This window comes from Oncorhynchus tshawytscha, linkage group LG13 (genome assembly GCF_018296145.1).
Source record: "Oncorhynchus tshawytscha isolate Ot180627B linkage group LG13, Otsh_v2.0, whole genome shotgun sequence".
Lineage (NCBI taxonomy): Eukaryota > Metazoa > Chordata > Actinopteri > Salmoniformes > Salmonidae > Oncorhynchus > Oncorhynchus tshawytscha.
Genome location: NC_056441.1, coordinates 90129010 through 90153879, shown reverse-complemented (window position 1 = coordinate 90153879; position 24870 = coordinate 90129010). Strand labels below are relative to the sequence as shown.

The following is a 24870-nucleotide window of genomic DNA, read 5'->3' as shown; positions in this document are numbered from 1 at the left end:
AGAAGGAGACAACAGATCTGGGACCAGGCTATAGAAGGAGACAACAGATCTGGGATCAGGCTATAGAAGGAGACAACAGATCTGGGATCAGGCTATAGGAGGAGACAACAGATCTGGGATCAGGCTATAGAAGGAGACAACAGATCTGGGATCAGGCTAGAGGAGGAGACAACAGACCTGGGATCAGGCTATAGAAGGAGACAACAGACCTGGGATCAGGCTATAGGAGGAGACAACAGACCTGGGATCAGGCTATAGGAGGAGACAACAGATCTGGGATCAGGCTATAGAAGGAGACAACAGATCTGGGATCAGGCTATAGAAGGAGACAACAGATCTGGGATCAGGCTATAGAAGGAGACAACAGATCTGGGATCAGGCTATAGAAGGAGACAACAGATCTGGGAACAGGCTATAGAAGGAGACAACAGATCTGGGACCAGGCTATAGGAGGAGACAACAGATCTGGGATCAGGCTAGAGGAGGAGACAACAGAGACCAGGCTATAGAAGGAGACAACAGATCTGGGACCAGGCTATAGAAGGAGACAACAGACCAGGCTATAGAAGGAGACAACAGATCTGGGACCAGGCTATAGAAGGAGACAACAGATCTGGGATCAGGCTAGAGGAGGAGACAACAGACCTGGGATCAGGCTATAGAAGGAGACAACAGACCAGGCTATAGAAGGAGACAACAGATCTGGGACCAGGCTATAGAAGGAGACAACAGACCTGGGACCAGGCTATAGAAGGAGACAACAGACCTGGGACCAGGCTATAGGAGGAGACAACAGATCTGGGACCAGGCTATAGAAGGAGACAACAGACCTGGGATCAGGCTATAGAAGGAGACAACAGATCTGGGACCAGGCTATAGAAGGAGACAACAGACCAGGCTATAGAAGGAGACAACAGACCTGGGACCAGGCTATAGAAGGAGACAACAGATCTGGGATCAGGCTATAGAAGGAGCCAACAGATCTGGGACCAGGCTATAGAAGGAGACAACAGACCAGGCTATAGAAGGAGACAACAGACCTGGGACCAGGCTATAGAAGGAGACAACAGATCTGGGATCAGGCTATAGAAGGAGACAACAGACCTGGGACCAGGACCTTTTCTCACCTGGGTTTCTCTCTGCTGTTTTTGTTGTTGTTGCTCCATCACTCCTCCTGTGTGTCACCTTCTAGTCGGGGGGATTGTGCTAGTGAAGCGAGGAATGGCCAACTACATCACAGCTGTCGCTGTTACCTTTTGCCAACAATTTACACACACACACACACACTGAGCCTCTGAGAGTGTACAGTCTACCACAGGAACAAGAGCAGTCATTTTACATTGATCAGATGCTCTTATCTAGAGCAACATACAGGAGCAATTAGGGTTAAGTGTCTTGGTCAAGGGCACATCGACAGATTGTTCACCTAGTCTGCTCGGGGATTCAAACCAGTGACCTTTTCGGGTACTGGCCCAATGCTCTTAACTGCTTGGATACCTGCCAGTCCTCTCTCTCGTCTCAACCCCTCCCTCCCTCCCTCCCTCCCTCCCTCCCTCCCTCCCTCCCTCCCTCCCTCCCTCCCTCCCTCCCTCCCTCCCTCCCTCCCTCCCCCTCCCTCCCTCCCTCCCTCCCTCCCTCCATCAGTCAAGACAAGCAGCTGATCCATTCTGTCACATTATCATCCACAAGCTCCCAGATCAACACAGCCAAAATCAATGGCCATAAACCACTATGGTGTTCTATCATGACCCATAAAACAGGGGTGGCAGTGAGGACCAGGGGTCATAGAGATTCTGTCTCAAATCAAGGTTTTTATTGGTCGTTCAACACAGATTTGTTTTAATGTCACATTCACAAGTACAGTGATGCCTTTCTTGCAAACTCACAATCCGACACAGCAGTGATCAATATCAATGTGGCACTACAAAATAACAAGGTAGAGCAAAAACACCAAGAAATAAGAATAAAAAAAACCAAAAATAAGAAATAAGAATAACGCCAGAAAGTAAGAAGCTAAATTAGTGTCCAATAACATATTTATAATGTACAGGGATACTGGAGTAATGGAGGTAGATACTGGAGTGATGGAGGTAGATGCTGGAGTGATGGAGGTAGATGCTGGAGTGATGGAGGTAGATGCTGTCTGTACAGGGATACTGGAGTGATGGAGGTAGATGCTGTCTGTACAGGGATACTGGAGTGATGGAGGTAGATGCTGGAGGAGGTGATGGGAGGTAGATGCTGGAGTGATGGAGGTAGATGCTGGAGTGATGGAGGTAGATGCTGGAGTGATGGAGGTAGATGCTGGAGGAGGTGATGGAGGTAGATGCTGGAGTGATGGAGGTAGATCCTGGATGAAGGAGGGATGCTGGAGTGGTGGAGGTAGATACTGGAGTGATGGAGGTAGATGCTGGAGTGATGGAGGTAGATACTGGAGTGATGGAGGTAGATCCTGTATGTAGAGGGATACTGGAGTGATGGAGGTAGATACTGGAGTGATGGAGGTAGATACTGGAGTGATGGAGGTAGATACTGGAGTGATGGAGGTAGATACTGTCTGTACAGGGATACTGGAGTGATGGAGGTGGATACTGGAGTGATGGAGGTAGATACTGGAGTGATGGAGGTAGATACTGTCTGTACAGGGATACTGGAGTGATGGAGGTAGATGCTGTATGTAGAGGGATACTGGAGTGATGGAGGTAGATACTGGAGTGATGGAGGTAGATACTGGAGTGATGGAGGTAGATACTGGAGTGATGGTAGATACTGTATGTAGAGGGATACTGGAGTGATGGAGGTAGATACTGGAGTGATGGAGGTAGATACTGGAGTGATGGAGGTAGATACTGTCTGTACAGGGATACTGGAGTGATGGAGGTAGATGCTGTATGTAGAGGGATACTGGAGTGATGAAGGTAGATACTGGAGTGATGGAGGTAGATACTGGAGTGATGGAGGTAGATACTGGAGTGATGGAGGTAGATACTGGAGTGATGGAGGTAGATACTGGAGTGATGGAGGTAGATACTGGAGTGATCGAGGTAGATACTGGAGTGATCGAGGTAGATACTGGAGTGATGGAGGTAGATACTGGAGTGATGGAGGTAGATACTGTATGTAGAGGGATACTGGAGTGATGGAGGTAGATATTGTATGTAGAGGGATACTGGAGTGATGGAGGTAGATACTGTATGTATAGGGATACTGGAGTGATGGAGGTGGATACTGGAGTGATGGAGGTGGATACTGGAGTGATGGAGGTGGATACTGGAGTGATGGAGGTAGATACTGGAGTGATGGAGGTAGATACTGGAGTGATGGAGATACTGTATGTAGAGGGATACTGGAGTGATGGAGGTGGATACTGGAGTGATGGAGGTAGATACTGTATGTATAGGGATACTAGAGTGATGGAGGTAGATACTGGAGTGATGGAGGTAGATACTGGAGTGATGGAGGTAGATACTGGAGTGATGGAGGTAGATACTGGAGTGATGGAGGTAGATACTGGAGTGATGGAGGTAGATACTGTATGTGGAGGTAGATACTGGATGATGGAGGTGGATACTGGAGTGATGGAGGTGGATACTGGAGTGATGGAGGTAGATACTGTATGTATAAGGATACTGGAGTGATGGAGGTGGATACTGGAGTGATGGAGGTGGATACTGGAGTGATGGAGGTGGATACTGGAGTGATGGAGGTGGATACTGGAGTGATGGAGGTAGATACTGGAGTGATGGAGGTAGATACTGGAGTGATGGAGGTAGATACTGTATGTAGAGGGATACTGGAGTGATGGAGGTGGATACTGGAGTGATGGAGGTAGATACTGTATGTACAGGGATACTGGAGTGATGGAGGTAGATACTGTATGTACAAGGATACTGGAGTGATGGAGGTAGATACTGGATGTATAGGGATACACTACCGTTCAGAAGTTTGGAGCCAGTTAGAAATGTCCTTGTTTTTGAAAGAAAAGCACATTTCCTGTCCATTTTAAAATAACATCACATTTATCAGAAATACAGTCTAGACATTGTTAATGTTGTAAATGACTTTTGTAGCTTGAAACTGCAGATTTTTAAAATGGAATATCTACATAGGCGTACAGAGGCCCATTATCAGAAACCATCACTCCTGTGTTTCAACGGCACGTTGTGTTAGCTAATCCAAGTTTATCATTTTAAAAGGCTAATTGATCATTAGAAAACCCTTTTGCAATTATGTTGGCACAGTTGAAAACTGTTGTTCTGATTATAGAAGCAATAAAACTGGTCTTCTTTAGACTAGTTGAGTATCTGGAGCATCAGCATTTGTGGGTTTGATTACAGGATCAAAATGGCCAGAAACAAAGACCTTTCTTCTGAAACTCGTCAGTCTATTCTTGTTCTGAGAAATGAAGGCTATTCCATGCGAGAAATTGTCAAGAAACTGAAGATCTCGTACAACGCTGTGTACTACTCCCTTCACAGCGCGAACTGTCTCTAACCAGAATAGAAAGAGGAGTGGGAGGCCCCAGTGCACAACTGAGCAAGAGGACAAGTACATTAGTGTCTAGTTTGAGAAACAAATGCCTCACAAGTCCTCAACTGGCAGCTTCATTAAATAGGACCCGCAAAACATCAGTCTCAACGTCAACAGTGAAGAGGTGACTCCGGGATGCTGTCCTTCTAGGCAGAGTTCCTCTGTCCAGTCTCAACGTCAACAGTGAAGAGGTGACTCTGGGATGCTGTCCTTCTAGGCAGAGTTCCTCTGTCCAGTGTCTGTGTTCTTTTGCCCATCTTAATCTTTCCTTTTTATATGGCTTTTTCATAGCAACTCTCAGCATCCCGGAGTCGCCTCTTCACTGTTGATGTTGAGACTGGTGTTTTTGCGTGGACAATTTAATGAATTGGAACGCTGACTGCGAGCCAGGCCGAATCGCCCAACATCAGTGTCCGGCCTCACTAATTCTCTTGTGGAAAGTCTTCCCAGAAGAGTGGAGGCTGTTATAGTAGTAAAGTGGGGGACCAACTCCGTAGTGTAGTGCCCATGATTTTGGAATGAGATGTTGGAAAAGCAGGTTTACTCATACTGTTGGTCATGTAGTGTATGTAGAGGGGTATGGTTACTAGGCATCATTATGGTAAACAGAGTAGCAGCAGAATAAATGAAGATTGTGTGTGTGTGTGTAGTCACTATAAATGTGTGTGTTATGTGTGTGCCCTGTCTGTGTGTAGTCCAGTGAGTATGCATAGACTTAAAATATGAACAAGGTGGTCCGTGAAGCCATTTTGTTAGCTACTTAGCAGTCTTATGGCTTGGGGATAGAAGCTGTTCGGGGAGCCTGTTGGTGTCAGATTGGTACCGACAGATTTTATCGCAGGTGTATTGAAATGCATTTCTTTCCGAGTCCCTATGCAGCAGGGTGATGAGATGTAGCCTAAAAATGAAGGCTTCATTACCCGATGGCTTATGGGGGTGTCAATCACATCTCTCACAGGCTCCTAACAAGCATCAATCATTCAATGGCCAAACCAGACTGACTGACTCAGGGTGTAACTAAGACCCAACTTTTTGAAAACAGTACTGTGTGTTAAACTACAGTGCCTTGAAAAAGTATTCATCCCCCTTGGCATTTTTCTTATTTTGTTGCATTATAACCTGTAATTTAAATATTTTTTTTAATTTGGATTTCATAGAATGGACACAAAATAGTCCAAATTGGTGAACTGAAATGAAAAAAATTGCTTCTTGAAAAATATATTTTTTTAAATATATAAAAAGGGAAAAGTGGTATGTATTCACCCCCTCTGCTGTGAATCCCCTAAATAAGATCTGGTGCAACCAATTACCTTTAGAAGTCACATAATTAGTTAGATTGCACACAGGTGGACTTTATTTAAGTGTCACATGATCTGTCACATGATCTCAGTGTGTATATATACACCTGTTCTGAAAGGCCCCAGACTCTGCAACACCACCAAGCAAGTAGCACAATGAAGACCAAGGAGTTATATAAAAAAATATCTGAAAACTTTGAACATCCCACGGAGCACCATTAAATCCATTATTACAAAATGGAAAGAATATGGCACCACAACAAACCTGCCAAGAGAGGGCCGCCCACCAAAACTCACAGACCAGGCAAGGAGGGGATTGATCAGAGAGGCAACAAAGAGACCAAAGATAACTCTGAAGGAGCTGTAAAGCTCCACAGCGGAGATTGGAGTATCTGTCCATTGGACCACTTTAAGCCGTACATTCCACAGAACTGGGCTTTATCGGAAAAGTGGCCAGAAAAAAGCCATTGCTTAAAGTAAAAAATAAGCAAACACGTTTGGTGTTCGCCAAAAGGCATGTGTGAGACTGCTCAAATATATGGAAGAAGGTAATCTGGTCAGATGAGACTAAAATTGAGCTTTTTGGTCATCAAGGAAAATGCTGTGTGTGACGCAAACCCAACACCTCTCATCACCCCGAGAACACTATCCCCACAGTGAAGCTTGGTGGTAGTAGCATCATGCTGTGGGGATGTTTTTCATGGGCAGGGTCTGGGGAACTGGTCAGAATTGAAGGAATGATAGAGGGAGCTAAATACAGGGGAATTCTTGAAGGAAACCTGTTTGTCTTCCAGAGGTTTGAGTCTGGGACGGAGGTTCACCTTCCAGCAGGACAATGACCCTAAGCATACTTCTAAAGCAACACTAGAGTGGTTTAAGAGGAAACATTTAAATGTCTTGGAATGGCCTAGTCAAAGCCCAGACCTTAATCCAATTGCTGTACACCAGCGGATTGCTGTACACCAGCCGAATCCATCCAACTTGAAGGAGCTGGAGCAGTTTTGCCTTGAAAAAGGGGCAGAAATCTCAGTGGCCAGATGTGCCAAGCTAATAGAGACTTAACCCAAGAGACTTGCAGCTGTAATTGCTGCAAAAGGTGGCTCTACAAAGCATTGACTTTGGGGGAGGGAGTGAATAGTGTCTTATTTGTTGTTTGTTTCACACACAAAAAACATTTTGCATCTTCAAAGTGGTAGGAAAGTTGTGTAAATCAAATGATACAACCCCCCCCGAAAAATCTATTTAATTCCAGGCAACAAAATAAGATAAATGCCAAGAGGTGTGAATACTTTTGCCACTGTAGACTGACTGACCCAGGTGGTAACTAAGGCCTAACAGTACTGTGTTTAACTAAACGGACTGACCCAGGTGGTAACTAGGACCTAACAGTACTGTGTTAAACCAGACTGACTGACCCAGGTGGTAACTAGGACCTAACAGTACTGTGTTAAACCAGACTGACTGACCCAGGTGGTAACTAAGACCTAACAGTACTGTGTTAAACCAGACTGACTGACCCAGGTGGTAACTAAGACCTAACAGTACTGTGTTAAACCAGACTGACTGACCCAGGTGGTAACTAAGACCTAACAGTACTGTGTGTTAAACCAGACTGACTGACCCAGGTGGTAACTAAGACCTAACAGTACTGTGTGTTAAACCAGACTGACTGACCCAGGTGGTAACTAAGACCTAACAGTACTGTGTGTTAAACCAGACTGACTGACCCAGGTGGTAACTAAGACCTAACAGTACTGTGTTAATCCAGACTGACTGACCCAGGTGGTAACTAAGACCTAACAGTACTGTGTTAAACCAGACTGACTGACCCAGGTGGTAACTAAGACCTAACAGTACTGTGTTAAACCAGACTGACTGACCCAGGTGGTAACTAAGACCTAACAGTACTGTGTTAAACCAGACTGACTGACCCAGGTGGTAACTAAGACCTAACAGTACTGTGTTAAACCAGACTGACTGACCCAGGTGGTAACTAAGACCTAACAGTACTGTGTTAAACCAGACTGACTGACCCAGGTGGTAACTAAGACCTAACAGTACTGTGTTAAACCAGACTGACTGACCCAGGTGGTAACTAGTAGACCTAACAGTAACAGTACTGTGTTAAACCAGACTGACTGACCCAGGTGGTAACTAAGACCTAACAGTACTGTGTGTTAAACCAGACTGACTGACCCAGGTGGTAACTAGGACCTAACAGTGCTGTGTGTTAAACCAGACTGACCCAGGTGGTAACTAAGACCTAACAGTACTGTGTGTTAAACCAGACTGACTGACCCAGGTGGTAACTAGGACCTAACAGTACTGTGTTAAACCAGACTGACTGACCCAGGTGGTAACTAAGACCTAACAGTACTGTGTTAAACCAGACTGACCCAGGTGGTAACTAGGACCTAACAGTACTGTGTTAAAATAGACTGACTGGCTCAAGGGGTAACTAAGACCTACGTCTCAAATGACCCTCTATTCCCTACATGATGCACTCCCTAGCCCTATGGGCCCCAGTCAGCAGTAGCACACTTTATAGAGATTAAGGTGCTCAAACTCTGTCCCCAAAGGACTGTCCTCCAGGGGAAGGGTATAACACCCAGTACCTGACCCCCCAGTCAACAGTTATCACATCTCAATTCATCTTTCTCTTTCTCCCACATGCGACTTCAGAATTGACATGGCAATCTAGCTTGACCTTCACCCCATGTTAAAAGAAATCCTGTGGTCAAAAGCATCAGCTCACGACGACATTAGTGGACAAGCTTTCCAGTCGAGAATTGTTTTAAAATACTTTCTGCCTGTTGAGAACCTTTCCCCCCCCGTGCCTTTTTCATTTCTCAAAGCTGCAGAGTCTCTGTACAGATGTCTGATTTATTAGGTGAGGCAAGAAATATCCTGAACTGATAATGACTCAAAGTAGCCATGGGTGCATTCATTAGTGCCCACTGTAGCAATTTTTAAAAAATTTAGCAACAAAAACAAGAGTTTCTTATTGGACAAGTTCACGTAGACCCTCCTCGTTTTTAGTCTCGTTTTGCTACTGGTTTTGGTTCCTAGTGAATACACACCGTGTCATCACCGAGCATCTGCACCTGATTAATGAAATGGTTGTCCTTCAGTGAGAGGCCCAGGCCATACAAAAAGGAAAGCAAACCAGCGTGGATGATGTGTTGAGGCGCTAGACGGTGTGGTTTTCTGTGCCAGAGGGTGAAACACGCGTGTCTTTTGTGTTGTTAGCATGTGACAGCTGATCCTATTGAAAGAGTCTGTCAGTGAGAACGGGTCATAACTGTTCTCTTTTGTCCTGTAGCCTTAAAACCTGTCCTGCTGTGTGGACTACTTTGTCCTTTCCTCTCACGAACACGTCTAACAAGCTCACGCACAAACAGATGCTGTTGTGAACACCAGGAGACAGCTGTTATTGATGGAGTGTGATGTTGTGAACAGTATGTATACTTTAACATGACAAAAAAAAACTGTGTAGAACGATAATGGACCTACGTTCATGCAGTTTCTTGATTGTGTCCAACTCGCCTATGATCACCGAAATGAAAGCTAGACAGTCAGGGAGATAGACAGTCAGGGAGATAGACAGTCAGGGAACATGGAAAATGCCCAAAACGATGGATATACATTTTTAAAAAACTTTTTTTTTTTTTAAATTTTGAAGGCGAGAAAATATTTGAAAACATTTGTGCTGCCCTCCGGACCTCGTTGAAGACTGGTGGCTAAATGAGTTGAAGACGGAATGCGACCCCTGGTGGCTAAATGAGTTGAAAACGGAATGCGACCCCTGGTGGCTAAATGAGTTGAAAACGGAATGCGACCCCTGGTGGCTAAATGAGTTGAAAACGGAATGCGACCCCTGGTTGCTAAATGAGTTGAAGACGGAATGCGACCCATGGTGACTAAATGAGTTGAAGACGGAATGCGACCCATGGTGACTAAATGAGTTGAAAACGGAATGCGACCCCTGGTGGCTAAATGAGTTGAAAACGGAATGCGACCCCTGGTGGCTAAATGAGTTGAAAACGGAATGCGACCCCTGGTGGCTAAATGAGTTGAAAACGGAATGCGACCCCTGGTGGCTAAATGAGTTGAAAACGGAATGCGACCCCTGGTGGCTAAATGAGTTGAAAACGGAATGCGACCCCTGGTGGCTAAATGAGTTGAAGACGGAATGCGACCCCTGGTGGCTAAATGAGTTGAAAACGGAATGCGACCCATGGTGACTAAATGAGTTGAAAACGGAATGCGACCCCTGGTGGCTAAATGAGTTGAAGACGGAATGCGACCCCTGGTGACTAAATGAGTTGAAAACGGAATGCGACCCTGGTTGCTAAATGAGTTGAAGACGGAATGCGACCCCTGGTGGCTAAATGAGTTGAAGACGGAATGCGACCCCTGGTGGCTAAATGAGTTGAAAACGGAATGCGACCCCTGGTGGCTAAATGAGTTGAAAACGGAATCGACCCTGGTGGCTAAATGAGTTGAAAACGGAATGCGACCCCCTGGTGGCTAAATGAGTTGAAAACGGAATGCGACCCCTGGTGGCTAAATGAGTTGAAAACGGAATGCGACCCCTGGTGACTAAATGAGTTGAAAACGGAATGCGACCCCTGGTGGCTAAATGAGTTGAAGACGGAATGCGACCCCTGGTGGCTAAATGAGTTGAAGACGGAATGCGACCCCTGGTGACTAAATGAGTTGAAAACGGAATGCGACCCCCTGGTGGCTAAATGAGTTGAAAACGGAATGCGACCCCTGGTGGCTAAATGAGTTGAAAACGGAATGCGACCCCTGGTGACTAAATGAGTTGAAAACGGAATGCGACCCATGGTGACTAAATGAGTTGAAAACGGAATGCGACCCATGGTGACTAAATGAGTTGAAAACGGAATGCGACCCCTGGTGGCTAAATGAGTTGAAGACGGAATGCGACCCCTGGTGGCTAAATGAGTTGAAAACAGAATGCGAAGCCTGGTTGCTAAATGAGTTGAAGACAGAATGCGACCCCTTTGGGCTAAATGAGTTGGACACCCCTGCTCTAGGTCAATAACAGTGGAAGAGTGATTGTCTGTATTCAGTAAGCAGGACAGCCATCACATTCAGGCCCTCCAGATTCTCGCTGACAAACCTGTACAATGACACTTGAGCCTCATTACCGGCCACACACACACACACACACACACACACACACACACACACACACACACACACACACTGTACACTGTACTCTACTAATGAGGTGAAAGCTATGAATGTGGTCTTTGTCTGTGAGAGATGCTATCGGCTCTGACTGAACTCTATGGTCATCAGTGCGTGGTTAACTAATCTCTTCATGAAGGCCACTTCTCCCAACTAGCCTTTCAAATGGTCCGTAATGGATTCTAATGCAGAGGTTTTCAAACTAGGGTCTGGGCCCCCTAGGGGAGGTACTGGAGGTGGTCTGCTTTGTTTGTTGTTGTGAAAAATAATTATTTTATGAACATCACTTGCTACAACAGAATACCATTCTGGATAATTTTTTGTTTGTTTGAGTCCAGTATGAAGGAATTAAGAGTTTCACGAGCCAATGCTAGCTAGCGTTAGCGCAATGACTGGAAGTGTAAAGGAACAGTTAGCATGCTATCTTGAACGACCTAAACCAAATAGAAAGCGTGCAGAAAAGACATTGAACTATATCTATTTTATCATCTAACAGTCAAATACAAGTTAGACTGTCAGGGAGAATTGAAAACTCCGTAAACCAGTCATAAACCAGCGCACACGCCTATTGATTTTGTAATCATGTTTTTTAGCAGAGGAACAGGCAAAAGGGAAATTAGCTTTAAAACTGCAATTGTCTCTCAGCTCCATGCCAAACTGTGTAGAATTGCCAAGATACCTTTCTAAGTGTACTTTATTATGTATTGGATCACAAAAAAATCTTAACTTTTACATTACCGATAAAATGGCCTGACAGTGAAGTGGACATTCTCGGTATTCATATCCCTAAAGAAAGAAATGATCCCTCTCCAATACATTGTTATAGAAAGTTTGCAAAAATTGATAAGGTCTTGCTACCATGGAAAGGTAAATACCTATAAATATCTTATTGAAAAATCTATCTGATTTTAATTATTTAATCCGTTTCTCTTTTACTTTTGGACCTGCCTACCCTGAACAACTTGTTTTGTGAAATTATGATTTATTTTAGCTTTTATTTCTTTCATCACATTCCCAGTGGGTCAGAAGTTTACATACATTCAAGTAGTATTTGGTAGCATTGCCTTTAAATTGTTTAACTTGGGTCAAATGTTTCTGGTTGCCTTCCACAAGCTTCCCATAATAAGTTGGGTGAATTTTGGCCCATTCCTCCTGACAGAGCTGGTGTAACTGAGTCAGGTTTGTAGGCCTCCTTGCTCACACACACTTTTTCAGTTCTGACCACTATTTTTCTATGGGATTGAGGTCAGGGCTTTGTGATGGCCTTTCCAATACCTTGACTTTATTGTCCTTAAGCCATTTTGCCACAACTTTGGAAGTATGCTTGGGGTCATTGTCCATTTGGAAGACCCCTTTGCGACCAAGCTTTAACTTCCTGACTGACATCTTGAGATGTTGCTTCAAGATATCCACATAATTTTCCTTCCTCATGATGCCATCTATTTTGTAAAGTGCACCAGGCCTTCCTGCAGAAAAGCACCTCCACAGCATGATGCTGCCTCCCTCGTGCTTCACGGCTTGCAAGCCTCCCCCTTTTTCCTCCAAACATAACGATGTTGGAGATCGAGATGTGTGTAGCTGAGACAGCCAGCCTTTGTGGCCTGGTAGACCTATATCATGTGGCCTGGTAGACCTATATCATGTGGCCTGGTAGACCTATATCATGTAGTCTGGTAGACCTATATCATGAGGTCTGGTAGACCTATATCATGTGGATGTAGTAGACCTGTATCATGTAGTCTGGTGGACATATATCATGTTGTCTAGTAGACCTAATATCATGTGGCCTGGTGGACCTATATCATGTAGATGTAGTAGACCTATAGGATGTAGTCTGGTAGACATATATCATGTAGATGTAGTAGACCTATATCATGTAGATGTAGTCGACCTATATCATGTGGATGTAGTAGACCTATATCATGTTGTCTAGTAGACCTGTATCATGTAGATGTAGTAGACCTGTATCATGTAGATGTAGTAGACCTGTATCATGTAGATGTAGTAGACATGTATCATGTAGATGTAGTAGACATGTATCATGTAGATGTAGTAGACCTGTATCATGTGGATGTAGTAGACCTGTATCATGTGGATGTAGTAGATCTGTATCATGTGGATGTAGTAGACCTATATCATGTAGCTGTAGTAGACCTGTATCATGTAGATGTAGTAGACCTATATCATGCTGTCTAGTAGACCTATATCATGTAGCTGTAATATCATGTTGTCTAGTAGACCTATATCATGTAGATGTAGTAGACCTATATCATGTAGCTGTAGTAGACCTATAGGATGTGGTAGACCTATATCATGTTGTCTAGTAGACCTATATCATGTGGATGTAGTAGACCTATAGGATGTAGTCTGGTAGACCTATATCATGTAGATGTAGTAGACCTGTATCGTGTTGTCTAGTAGACCTGTATCATGTTGTCTAGTAGACCTATATCATGCGGATGTAGTAGATCTATATCATGTTGTCTAGTAGACCTATATCATGTAGCTGTAGTAGACCTATATCATGTTGTCTAGTAGACCTATATCATGTTGTCTAGTAGACCTGTATCATGTTGTCTAGTAGACCTATATCATGCGGATGTAGTAGATCTATATCATGTTGTCTAGTAGACCTATATCATGTAGTAGACCTATATCATGTGGATGTAGTAGACCTATATCATGTGGATGTAGTAGACCTATAGGATGTGGTAGACCTATATCATGTTGATGTAGTAGACCTGTATCATGTGGATGTAGTAGACCTATATCATGTGGATGTAATAGACCTATATCATGTGGATGTAATAGACCTATATCATGTGGATGTAGTAGACCTATATCATGTTGTCTAGTAGACCTATATCATGTAGATGTAGACCTATATCATCTGGATGTAGTAGACCTATATCATGTGGATGTAGTAGACCTATATCATGTGGATGTAGTAGACCTATAGGATGTGGTAGACTTATATCATGTTGTCTAGTAGACCTATATCATGTAGTAGACCTATATCATGCAGATGTAGTAGACCTGTATCATGCAGATGTAGTAGACCTATATCATGTGGATGTAGTAGACCTATAGGATGTGTAGACCTATATCATGTTGTCTAGTAGACCTATATCATGTAGTAGACCTGTATCATGTGGATGTAGTAGACCTATATCATGTTGATGTAGTAGACCTGTATCATGTGGATGTAGTAGACCTATATCATGTGGATGTAATAGACCTATATCATGTGGATGTAATAGACCTATATCATGTGGATGTAGTAGACCTATAGGATGTGGTAGACTTATATCATGTTGTCTAGTAGACCTATATCATGTAGTAGACCTATATCATGCAGATGTAGTAGACCTATATCATGTGGATGTAGTAGACCTATAGGATGTGGTAGACCTATATCATGTTGTCTAGTAGACCTATATCATGTAGTAGACCTGTATCATGTGGATGTAGTAGAGCTATATCATGTGGATGTAGTAGACCTATATCATGTTGATGTAGTAGACCTGTATCATGTGGATGTAGTAGACCTATAGGATGTGGTAGACTTATATCATGTTGTCTAGTAGACCTATATCATGTAGTAGACCTATATCATGCGGATGTAGTAGACCTACATCATTAGGTAGGTTAACGCGTGGCCCTAGCGTAGGTCTGGTAGTTAAGCCTCGTACACATTGTGAACGACAGCAGTATACGGTCGGCTTGTCGTGTGTGTGATGGGGGAGGTTATATGCTGGACTGACTGTACTGTTGTCTTAGAGGTCTGAGCAATTCCTTATCTGATACTGTTAATTAGGTTGGGACCTCTGTGAGGGCATGCATGGAGACACACACACACACACAGACAGAGGTAGTAACAATGACAGTTGATGATTTACGGTACAAGCCAGTATGAGCTTGGGGATTGAAGAGAGAACCTCTTACATTTAGTTGCTCTTACACCAATGTAATTAGGTTACTCTTGTAACAACGTTATTTTACACTTTAAAAAAGCTTACAATAGAGATGTCGGCAGGTGGCACTCTTGAAGCCAGGATTAGACACACAGTAGCCTAGTAGATCTGTATCATGTTGTCTAGTCGACCTTTATCATGTAGCTGTAATATCATGTTGTCTAGTAGACCTATATGTGGATGTAGTAGATCTATATCATGTTGTCTAGTAGACCTGTATCATGTTGAAGTAGTAGACCTATATCATGTAGATGTAGTAGACCTGTATCATGTAGATGTAGTAGACCTGTATCTTGTTGTCTAGTAGACCTATATCATGTAGCTGTAGTAGACCTATATCATGTTGTCTAGTAGACCTATATCATGTTGTCTAGTAGACCTATATCATGTAGATGTCGTAGACCTATATCATGTTGCTGTAGTAGACCTATATCATGTTGTCTAGTAGACCTGTATCATGTAGATGTAGTAGACATGTAGCTGTAATATCATGTTGTCTAGTAGATTTATATCATGTAGCTGTAATATCATGTTGTCTTGTAGACCTATATCATGTAGCTGTAATATCATGTTGTCTAGTAGACCTATATGTGGATGTAGTAGACCTATATCATGTTGTCTTTTAGACCTGTATCATGTCTAGTAGACCCATATCATGTGGATGTAGTAGATGTAGTAGACCTATATCATGTGGATGTAGTAGACCTATATCATGTAGCTGTGGTAGACCTGTATCATGTAGATGTTGTAGACCTGTATCATGTAGATGTCGTAGACCTGTATCATGTAGATGTCATAGATCTGTATCATGTTGTTGTAGTAGACCTATATCATGTTGTCTAGTAGACCTATATCATGTAGCTGTAGTAGACCTATATCATGTTGTCTAGTAGACCTATATCATGTAGATGTAGTAGACCTATATCATGTAGCTGTAGTAGACCTATATCATGTTGTCTAGTAGACCTGTATCATGTAGATGTAGTAGACCTATATCATGTTGATGTAGTAGACCTATATCATGTAGCTGTAATATCATGTGGTCTAGTAGACCTATATCATGTGGTCTAGTAGACCTATATCATGTGGATGTAGTAGACCTATATCATGTTGTCTAGTAGACCTGTATCATGCGGATGTAGTAGACCTATATCATGTTGTCTAGTAGACCTGTATCATGTAGATGTAGTAGACCTGTATCATGTAGATGTAGTAGACCTATATCATGTAGATGTGGTAGACCTATATCATGTAGCTGTGGTAGACCTATATCATGTAGCTGTGGTAGACCTATATCATGTAGATGTCGTAGACCTATATCATGTTGTTGTAGTAGACCTATATCATGTTGAAGTAGACCTGTATCATGTAGATGTAGTAGACCTATATCATGTTGTCTAGTAGACCTATATCATGTTGAAGTAGACCTGTATCATGTAGATGTAGTAGACCTATATTATGTTGTCTAGGAGACCTATATCATGTAGCTGTAGTAGACCTATATCATGTAGCTGTAGTAGATCTATATCATGTAGCTGTGGTAGACCTATATCATGTAGATGTCGTAGACCTATATCATGTTGTAGTAGACCTATATCATGTTGTCTAGTAGACCTATATCATGTAGCTGTAGTAGACCTGTATCATGGTATCTAGTAGACCTATATCATGTTGATGTAGTAGACCTATATCATGTTGTAGTAGACCTATATCATGTTGTCTAGTAGACCTATATCATGTAGCTGTAGTAGACCTGTATCATGGTATCTAGTAGACCTATATCATGTTGATGTAGTAGAACTATATCATGTTGATGTAGTAGACCTATATCATGTTGTCTAGTAGACCTATATCATGTAGCTGTAGTAGACCTGTATCATGTTGTCTAGTAGACCTGTATCATGTAGATGTAGTAGACCTATATCATGTAGCTGTAATATACCTATATCATGTTGTCTAGTAGACCTATATCATGTAGCTGTAGTAGACCTATATCATGTTGTCTAGTAGACCTGTATCATGTTGTAGTAGACCTATATCGTGTAGCTGTAGTAGACCTATATCATGTTGATGTAGTAGACCTATATCATGTTGTCTAGTAGACCTATATCGTGTAGCTGTTGTAGACCTATATCATGTTGTCTAGTAGACCTATATCGTGTTGTTGTAGTAGACCTATATCGTGTAGCTGTAGTAGACCTATATCATGTTGTCTAGTAGACCTATATCATGTTGTCTAGTAGACCTATATCATGTTGTCTAGTAGACCTATATCATGTTGATGTAGTAGACCTATATCATGTAGCTGTAGTAGACCTATATCATGTTGATGTAGTAGACCTATATCATGTTGATGTAGTAGACCTATATCATGTTGTCTAGTAGACCTATATCATGTTGATGTAGTAGACCTATATCATGTAGCTGTAGTAGACCTATATCATGTTGTCGTAGTAGACCTATATCATGTTGATGTGGTAGAGCTATATCATGTAGCTGTAGTAGACCTATATCATATTGTCTAGTAGACCTATATCATGTTGAAATATTTTCTGTGGAATCTAAGGTAGTTCAGGTATTCAGTCGTTGCACCTGAGGGCTGGGGGGGGGTTTCACTACCTAACTGACAAGTTACCTTCAGGCCTTGACAGTGTTACTGTCATTATTACTGAAGCCCTGCAGGTGAAGGAGGTGCTTCATCCCAATTGGCACTCTTTCCCTACTTTTTGTTCACTTCATTTGACCATGGTCCATAGTGAATTGGGTGCCATTAAGGACGAAGATTGGAGATCTTCGAGATTGGGCTGTACCCTACCCTTCCAAACGTTAGCTATCTATCTTTGCGTGTTAAGATGAGATGGCTTGGGTGCTTTAGCTCCACTGCCAGAGAACTAATAAATGGTGAAATTACTAAATGGTGAAATGAAGTCTCTCTAATCTTTGAGATTGAGAGATCCCCTCTTCCGGGGCTGATGCCTCAGCAGGTTCAGGAATGTCTCATCACTCCCAGACATGACATCCTAGAGAGAACCTCCACAGAAAGAATCCTAAACTGTACCTGACTGAAGGAAGTATTGGATGTCACAGAACAAATCTGTGTGTAATAGCCTGAAGTCCAACGTTATGATGTAACATTTTAGAGATATAGACCCAGATGATGTAACATTATAGAGATATAGACCCAGATGATGTAACAGTATAGAGATATAGACCCAGATGATGTAACATTATATAGAGATATAGACCCAGATGATGTAACATTAGAGAGATATAGACCCAGATGATGTTTTTAGGGAGATATAGACCCAGATTATGTAACATTAGAAAGATATAGACCCAGATAATGTTTTTAAAGAGATATAGACTCAGATGATGTAATATTAGAGCGATATAGACCCAGATGATGCTATAGACCCAGATGATGTAACAGTATAGAGATATAGACCCAGATGGTGTAACATTATATAGAGATATAGACCCAGATGATGTAACATTATATAGAGATATAGACCCAGATGATGTAACAGTATAGAGATATCGACCCAGATGATGCTATAGACCCAGATGATGTAACAGTATAGAGATATAGACCCAGATGATGTAACCTTATATAGAGATATAGACCCAGATGATGTAACATTATTATATAGAGCTGAGACCCAGATGATGTAACAGTATAGAGATATAGACCCAGATGATGTAACATTATGTAGAGATATAGACCCAGATGATGTAACCTTATATAGAGATATAGACCCAGATGATGTAACATTATGTAGAGATATAGACCCAGATGATGTAACAGTATAGAGATATAGACCCAGATGTTGTAACATTATGTAGAGATATAGACCCAGATGATGTAACATTATATAGAGATATAGACCCAGATTATGTAACATTAGAGAGATATAGACCCAGATTCTGTTTTTAGAGAGATATAGACCCAGATGATGTAACATTAGAGATATAAACCCAGATGATGTAACATTAGAGATATCGACCCAGATAATGTTTTTATGGAGATATAGACCCAGATGATGTAACATTAGAGAGATATAGACCCAGATGCTGTTTTTAGAGAGATATACCTTAGATATTGGTTTCCATAGAATGTTTCCAGACTTGTCTCCTGAATTCAAAATGCAACTCATCTGGTGAAGTTATTTCCCCTATAACTCATTCTGCCGCAGGATATTACATCATAATTCCCAGTTCCTTTGGGGGAACCCCCTCCAGCAATATTTAGATATTAAATAGCATTGGAATATTTCATCATTTGGTTGACTAATATAGGCCTAAAGGTTTTATTTTTTCAGATATAAACATAACATCTAGTGGATAGAGAGTTGGACTGGTAACCGAAAGGTTAAAGGTTAAAGTTGTTTTCTGGTTGTGAAACGTGCTATTAAGGGAAAAGGAAGCAGACATAATCACAAGAGAATTTTAATTTCTCTGTAATATAACATTGTACGGTCCACGCTGTGGCTGAACCTAGACAGGGTGGGGATTTGGATCTGTAGAGCTGGGTAGGGTTTCAGTGGAAGGGAGAGAAATATGGAGGGAATGGGAGAGAGGTAGAACGAGAGGGGGAATGGGATAGAGGTAGAACGAGAGGGGGAGGGGAATGGGATAGAGGTAGAACGAGAGGGGGAATGGGATAGAGGTAGAACGAGAGGGGGAATGGGATAGAGGTAGAACGAGAGGGGGAATGGGAGAGAGGAAGAACGAGAGGGGGAATGGGAGAGAGGTAGAACGAGAGGGGAATGGGAGAGAGGTAGAACGAGAGGGGGAATGGGAGAGAGGAAGAACGAGAGGGGGAATGGGATAGAGGTAGAACGAGAGGGGGAATGGGATAGAGGTAGAACGAGAGGGGGAATGGGAGAGAGGAAGAACGAGAGGGGGAATGGGAGAGAGGTAGAACGAGAGAGGGAATGGGAGAGAGGGGGAGAGGGGGAACGGGAGAGAGGAAGAACGAGAGGGGAATGGGAGAGAGGAAGAACGAGAGGGGGAATGGGAGAGAGGAAGAACGAGAGGGGGAAATGGGAGAGAGGAAGAACGAGGGAGGGCATTGGAGAGTGGAAGAACGAGAGAGGGAATGGGAGAGAGGGGGAACGGGAGAGAGGAAGAACGAGAGGGGGAATGGGAGAGAGGAAGAACGAGAGAGGAAAAAATAGTTGGTGAGTGGGACAGAGGGATTGTTAGAGAAAGAAAAAGGGAGAGAGAGAAGCTAGGTGGTATGGACAGAGGGAGAGAAAGAGAGAAGCTAGGTGGTATGGACAGAGGGAGAGAAAGAGAGAAGCTAGGTGGTATGGACAGAGGGAAAGAGAGAAGCTGGGTGGTATGGACAGAGGGAGAGAAAGAGAGAAGCTAGGTGGTATGGACAGAGGGAGAGAAAGAGAGAAGCTGGGTGGTATGGACAGAGGGAGAGAAAGAGAGAAGCTAGGTGGTATGGACAGAGGGGGAGAAAGAGAGAAGCTGGGTGGTATGGACAGAGGGAGAGAAAGAGAGAAGCTGGGTGGTATGGACAGAGGGAGAAAGAGAGAAGCTGGGTGGTATGGACAGAGGGGGAGAAAGAGAGAAGCTAGGTGGTATGGACAGAGGGAGAGAAAGAGAGAAGCTAGGTGGTATGGACAGAGGGAGAGAAAGAGAGAAGCTAGGTGGTATGGACAGAGGGGGAGAAAGAGAGAGGCCCAGAGTTGTCATCATGGGCTGGACAGAGGGAGAAAGAGAGAGGCCCAGGTGGTATGGACAGATGGACTGAGACAGAGTTCCCTCCTGAAGCTAGGGTGGTATGGACAGAGGGGGAGAAAGGGATAGCTGGTCCCAAAAGGCACTATTCCCTACAGAGGGCACTACTTTTGAACAACCCTATGAGCCCTGGCTGGGTGGTATGGACAGAGGGAGAGCCCTTGTGAGAAAGTGGGTGGTATGGACAGAGGGGGAAAGTAGAAAGAGAGAAGCCCTGGGTGGTATGGAAAGTAGGGGGAGAAAGACCCTATGAGCTGGTGGTATGGACAGAGGGGGACCACAAACCCTATGAGCCCTGGTGGTAGTGGACTAGGGAGACAAAGATGAGCCCTGGTGGTAAGTAGGACAGAGGGGGAGAAAGACCCTAGAGCCCAGAGTTGTCATTATGGACTGTTTTGACAGAGTTCCCTATGAGCCCTGGTGGAAAGTAGTTGCACTGGTTTTGACCACATTGTTTATGAGCCCTGGTGGAAAGTAGTGCACTACCCAAAAGGCACCCTATGAGCCCTGGTGGAAAGTAGTGCACTACTTTTGACCACAACCCTATGAGCCCTGGTGGAAAGTAGTGCACTACTTTTGACCACAAACCCTATGAGCCCTGGTGGAAAGTGAGTGCACTACTTTTGACCACAACCCTATGAGCCCTTGTGGAAAGTAGTGCACTACTTTTGACCACAACCCTATGAGCCCTGGTGGAAAGTAGTGCACTACTTTTGACCACAAACCCTATGAGCCCTGGTGGAAAGTAGTGCACTACTTTTGACCACACACCCTATGAGCCCTGGTGGAAAGTAGTGCACTACTTTTGACCACAAACCCTATGAGCCCTGGTGGAAAGTCGTGCACTACTTTTGACCACAAACCCTATGAGCCCTGGTGGAAAGTAGTGCACTACTTTTGACCACAAACCCTATGAGCCCTGGTGGAAAGTAGTGCACTAGGGATCCATTGAAACACAGTGGACCTGCTCTTTTTTTGTCGTTGCTGATTGAGTCCTAGACTTGGCCAGAGTCTTTCTCTGTCGTGTTGCTCTTTCTCTATTCCCATGATTCCTTTCTCTGTCTCAGTCACCGTTTCACCTTCTGCTACTGTAATTCAGTCACCGTTTCACCTCCTGCTACTGTAATTCAGTCACTGTTTCACCTCCTGCTACTGTAATTCAGTCACTGTTTCACCTCCTTCTACTGTAATTCAGTCACTGTTTCACCTCCTGCTACTGTAATTCAGCCAGTGTCAAAGGTTGTGCTGCTATTCAAGGTGTGTGACTGCCACCTAGTGTTAGTTTGAAACATTACACCTCCTTGGTCACACTGACTCATTCCTTTCTTTCTTTGTTTCCGTGATCCCAGAGTGTGTGCAGGCTTTTTGTCCAGCCAGAACTAATCAACTGTGATCATCAAGCCCCCCCCCCCCTCCTGATTAGCTCAGCGGAACCAGATGTGTGTTAAGGCTGGGCTGAAACTAAAGCCTGCGCACACACCCTCTTTTACGAAGTCTAAAATTGTCGTTATCTCCTCCCAGTCATCGTTTAGAGGTGCGGTCCCAAGTGGCTCAGGCCTTCCTGTCTAAGTTCCAGCTGTCCTCTGAAGAGATGGACACACTACGAGGGGTAAGAGACGCACCCGTCACGGAGGACTTCTTCAAGGCTCTGAGCAGAGTGAAGAACATCCATGAAGACGTCAGGATTCTCCTGAGGACCAACCAGCAGACTGCAGGGTGAGAGACAAACTGTATATACAGAGCACTCGGAAAGTATTCAGACCCCTTCCCCTTTTCCACATTTTGTTACATTACAGCCTTATTATAAAATGGATTCAATTGTTGTTGTTTTTTATTTTTTTTACCTCAGTCTATGCACAATACCCCATAATGACATCACAATACCCCATAATGACATCACAATACCCCATAATGACATCACAATACCCCATAATGACAAAGCAAAAACAGGTTTTTAGAATTGTTTGATAATTTGATAACTGAAAAATCACATTTACATAAGTATTCAGACCCTTTACTCAGTTTACTCACTTTGTTGAAGCACCTTTGGCAGCGATTACAGCCTTGAATCGTCTTGGGTATGATGGTACAAGCTTGGCACACCTGTATTTGGGGAGTTTCTCCCATTCTTCTCTACAGATCCTCTCAAGCTCTGTCAGGTTGGATGGGGAGCGTCGCTGCACAGCTATTTTCAGGTCTCTCCAGAGATGTTCAATCGGGTTCAAGTCTGGGCTGTGGCTGGGCCACTCAAGAACATTCAGAGACTTGTGCAGAAGCCACTCCCGCGTTGTCTTGGCTGTGTGCTTAGGGTCATTGTCCTGTTGTAAGGTGAACCTTCGCCCCAGTCTGAGGTCCTGAGCGCTCTGAAGCAGGTTTTCATCAAGGATCTCTCTGTACTTTGCTCCGTTCATCTTTCCCTCGATCCTGACTAGTCCCCCCAGTCCCTGACACTGAAAAGCATCCCCACAGCATGATGCTGCCACCACCATGCTTCACCGTAGGGATTGTGCCAGGTTTCCTCCAGACGTGATGCTTGGCATTCAGGCCAAAGAGTTTAATATTGGTTTCATCAGACCAGAGAATCTTGTTGAATCTTGAGTCTTTAGGTGCCTTTTGGCAAATTCCAAGCGGGCTGTCATGTGCCTTTTACTGAGGAGTAGCTTCCGTCTGGTTACTCTACCATAAAGGCCTGATTGGTGGAGTGCTGCAGAGATTGTTGTCCTTCTGGAAGGTTCTGCCATCGTCACAGAGGAACGCTGGAGCTCTGTCAGAGTGACCATCGGGTTCTTCTCCCCCGATTGCTCAGTTTGGCCAGACGGCCAGCTCTAGGAGGAGTCTTGGTGGTTCCAAACTTCTTGCATTTGGAGGCCACTGTGTTCTTGGGGACCTTCAATGCTGCAGAAATGTTTTGGTACCCTTCCCCAGATCTGTGCCTCAACACAATCCTGTCTCGGAGCTCTGGGCACTATTCCATTGATCTCACGTCTTGGTTTTTGCTCTGACGTACACTGTCAACTGTGGGACCTTATATAGACAGTTGTGTGCCTTTCCAAATCATGTCCAATCATATTGAATTTACCACAGGTGGACTCCAATCAAGTTGTAGAAACATTTAAGGATGATCAATGGAAACAGGATGCACCTGAGCTCAATTTCGAGTCTCATAGTAAAAGGGTCTGAATAATAATGTAAATAAGGTATTTCTGTTTTTACTTTGAATAAATTAGCTAAAATGTCTAAACCAATTTTTGCTTTGTCATTTTGGGTATTTGTAGATTGCTGAGGATTTTAATGTTTTATTTAATCCATTTTAGAATAAGGCTGTAACGTAACAAAATGTGGGAAAAATCAAGGGGTCTGAATACTTTCCGAATGCCCTGTTTGTGAAACTCAATTGTAATATGCCTTTTCTTATTCCAGTTGTTAAATGTGTCTCCCATCCAGACTGGGCATCATGGAGCAGATGGCTGTGTTACAGGAGACGTCCTACGAACAGCTCTACCGCTGGACACAGAGTGAGCACTCATTCATCCATCCTTTCATTCATTCATTCATCCTCTCATTCATTCATCCATCCTTTCATTCATTCATCCATCCTTTCATTCATTCATCCATCCTTTCATTCATTCATTCATCCATCCTTTCATTCATTCATCCATCCTCTCATTCATTCATCCATCCTTTCATTCATTCATTCATCCATCCTTTCATTCATTCATCCATCCTCTCATTCATTCATCCATCCTTTCATTCATTCATCCATCCATCCTTTCATTCATTCATCATTCATTCATTCCATCCTTTCATTCATTCATTCATTCATTCATCCTTTCATTCATTCATTCATTCATTCATTCATTCATCCTTTCATTCATTCATTCATTCATTCATCCATCCTTTCATTCATTCATTCATCCTTTCATTCATTCATCCATCCTCTCATTCATTCATCCATCCTTTCATTCATTCATTCATTCATTCATCCATCCTCTTTCATTCATTCATTCATTCATTCATCCATCATTCCATCCTTTCATTCATTCATTCATCCATCCTTTCATTCATTCATCCATCCTTTCATTCATTCATCCATCCTC

At 43.3% G+C, this 24870-nt stretch overlaps 1 protein-coding gene across 1 annotated transcript in view; it reads left to right on the top strand.

Moving 5' to 3' along the window:
- cog6 (component of oligomeric golgi complex 6) overlaps nucleotides 1–24870 on the top strand; it is a 122651-nt gene that overhangs the window by 17390 nt on the left and 80391 nt on the right. The window contains exons 5-6 of the mRNA XM_042296515.1: nucleotides 22295–22489; nucleotides 24218–24288. Coding sequence (XP_042152449.1) covers nucleotides 22295–22489; nucleotides 24218–24288 — 266 coding nt within the window. The remainder of the gene's footprint in view (nucleotides 1–22294; nucleotides 22490–24217; nucleotides 24289–24870) is intronic.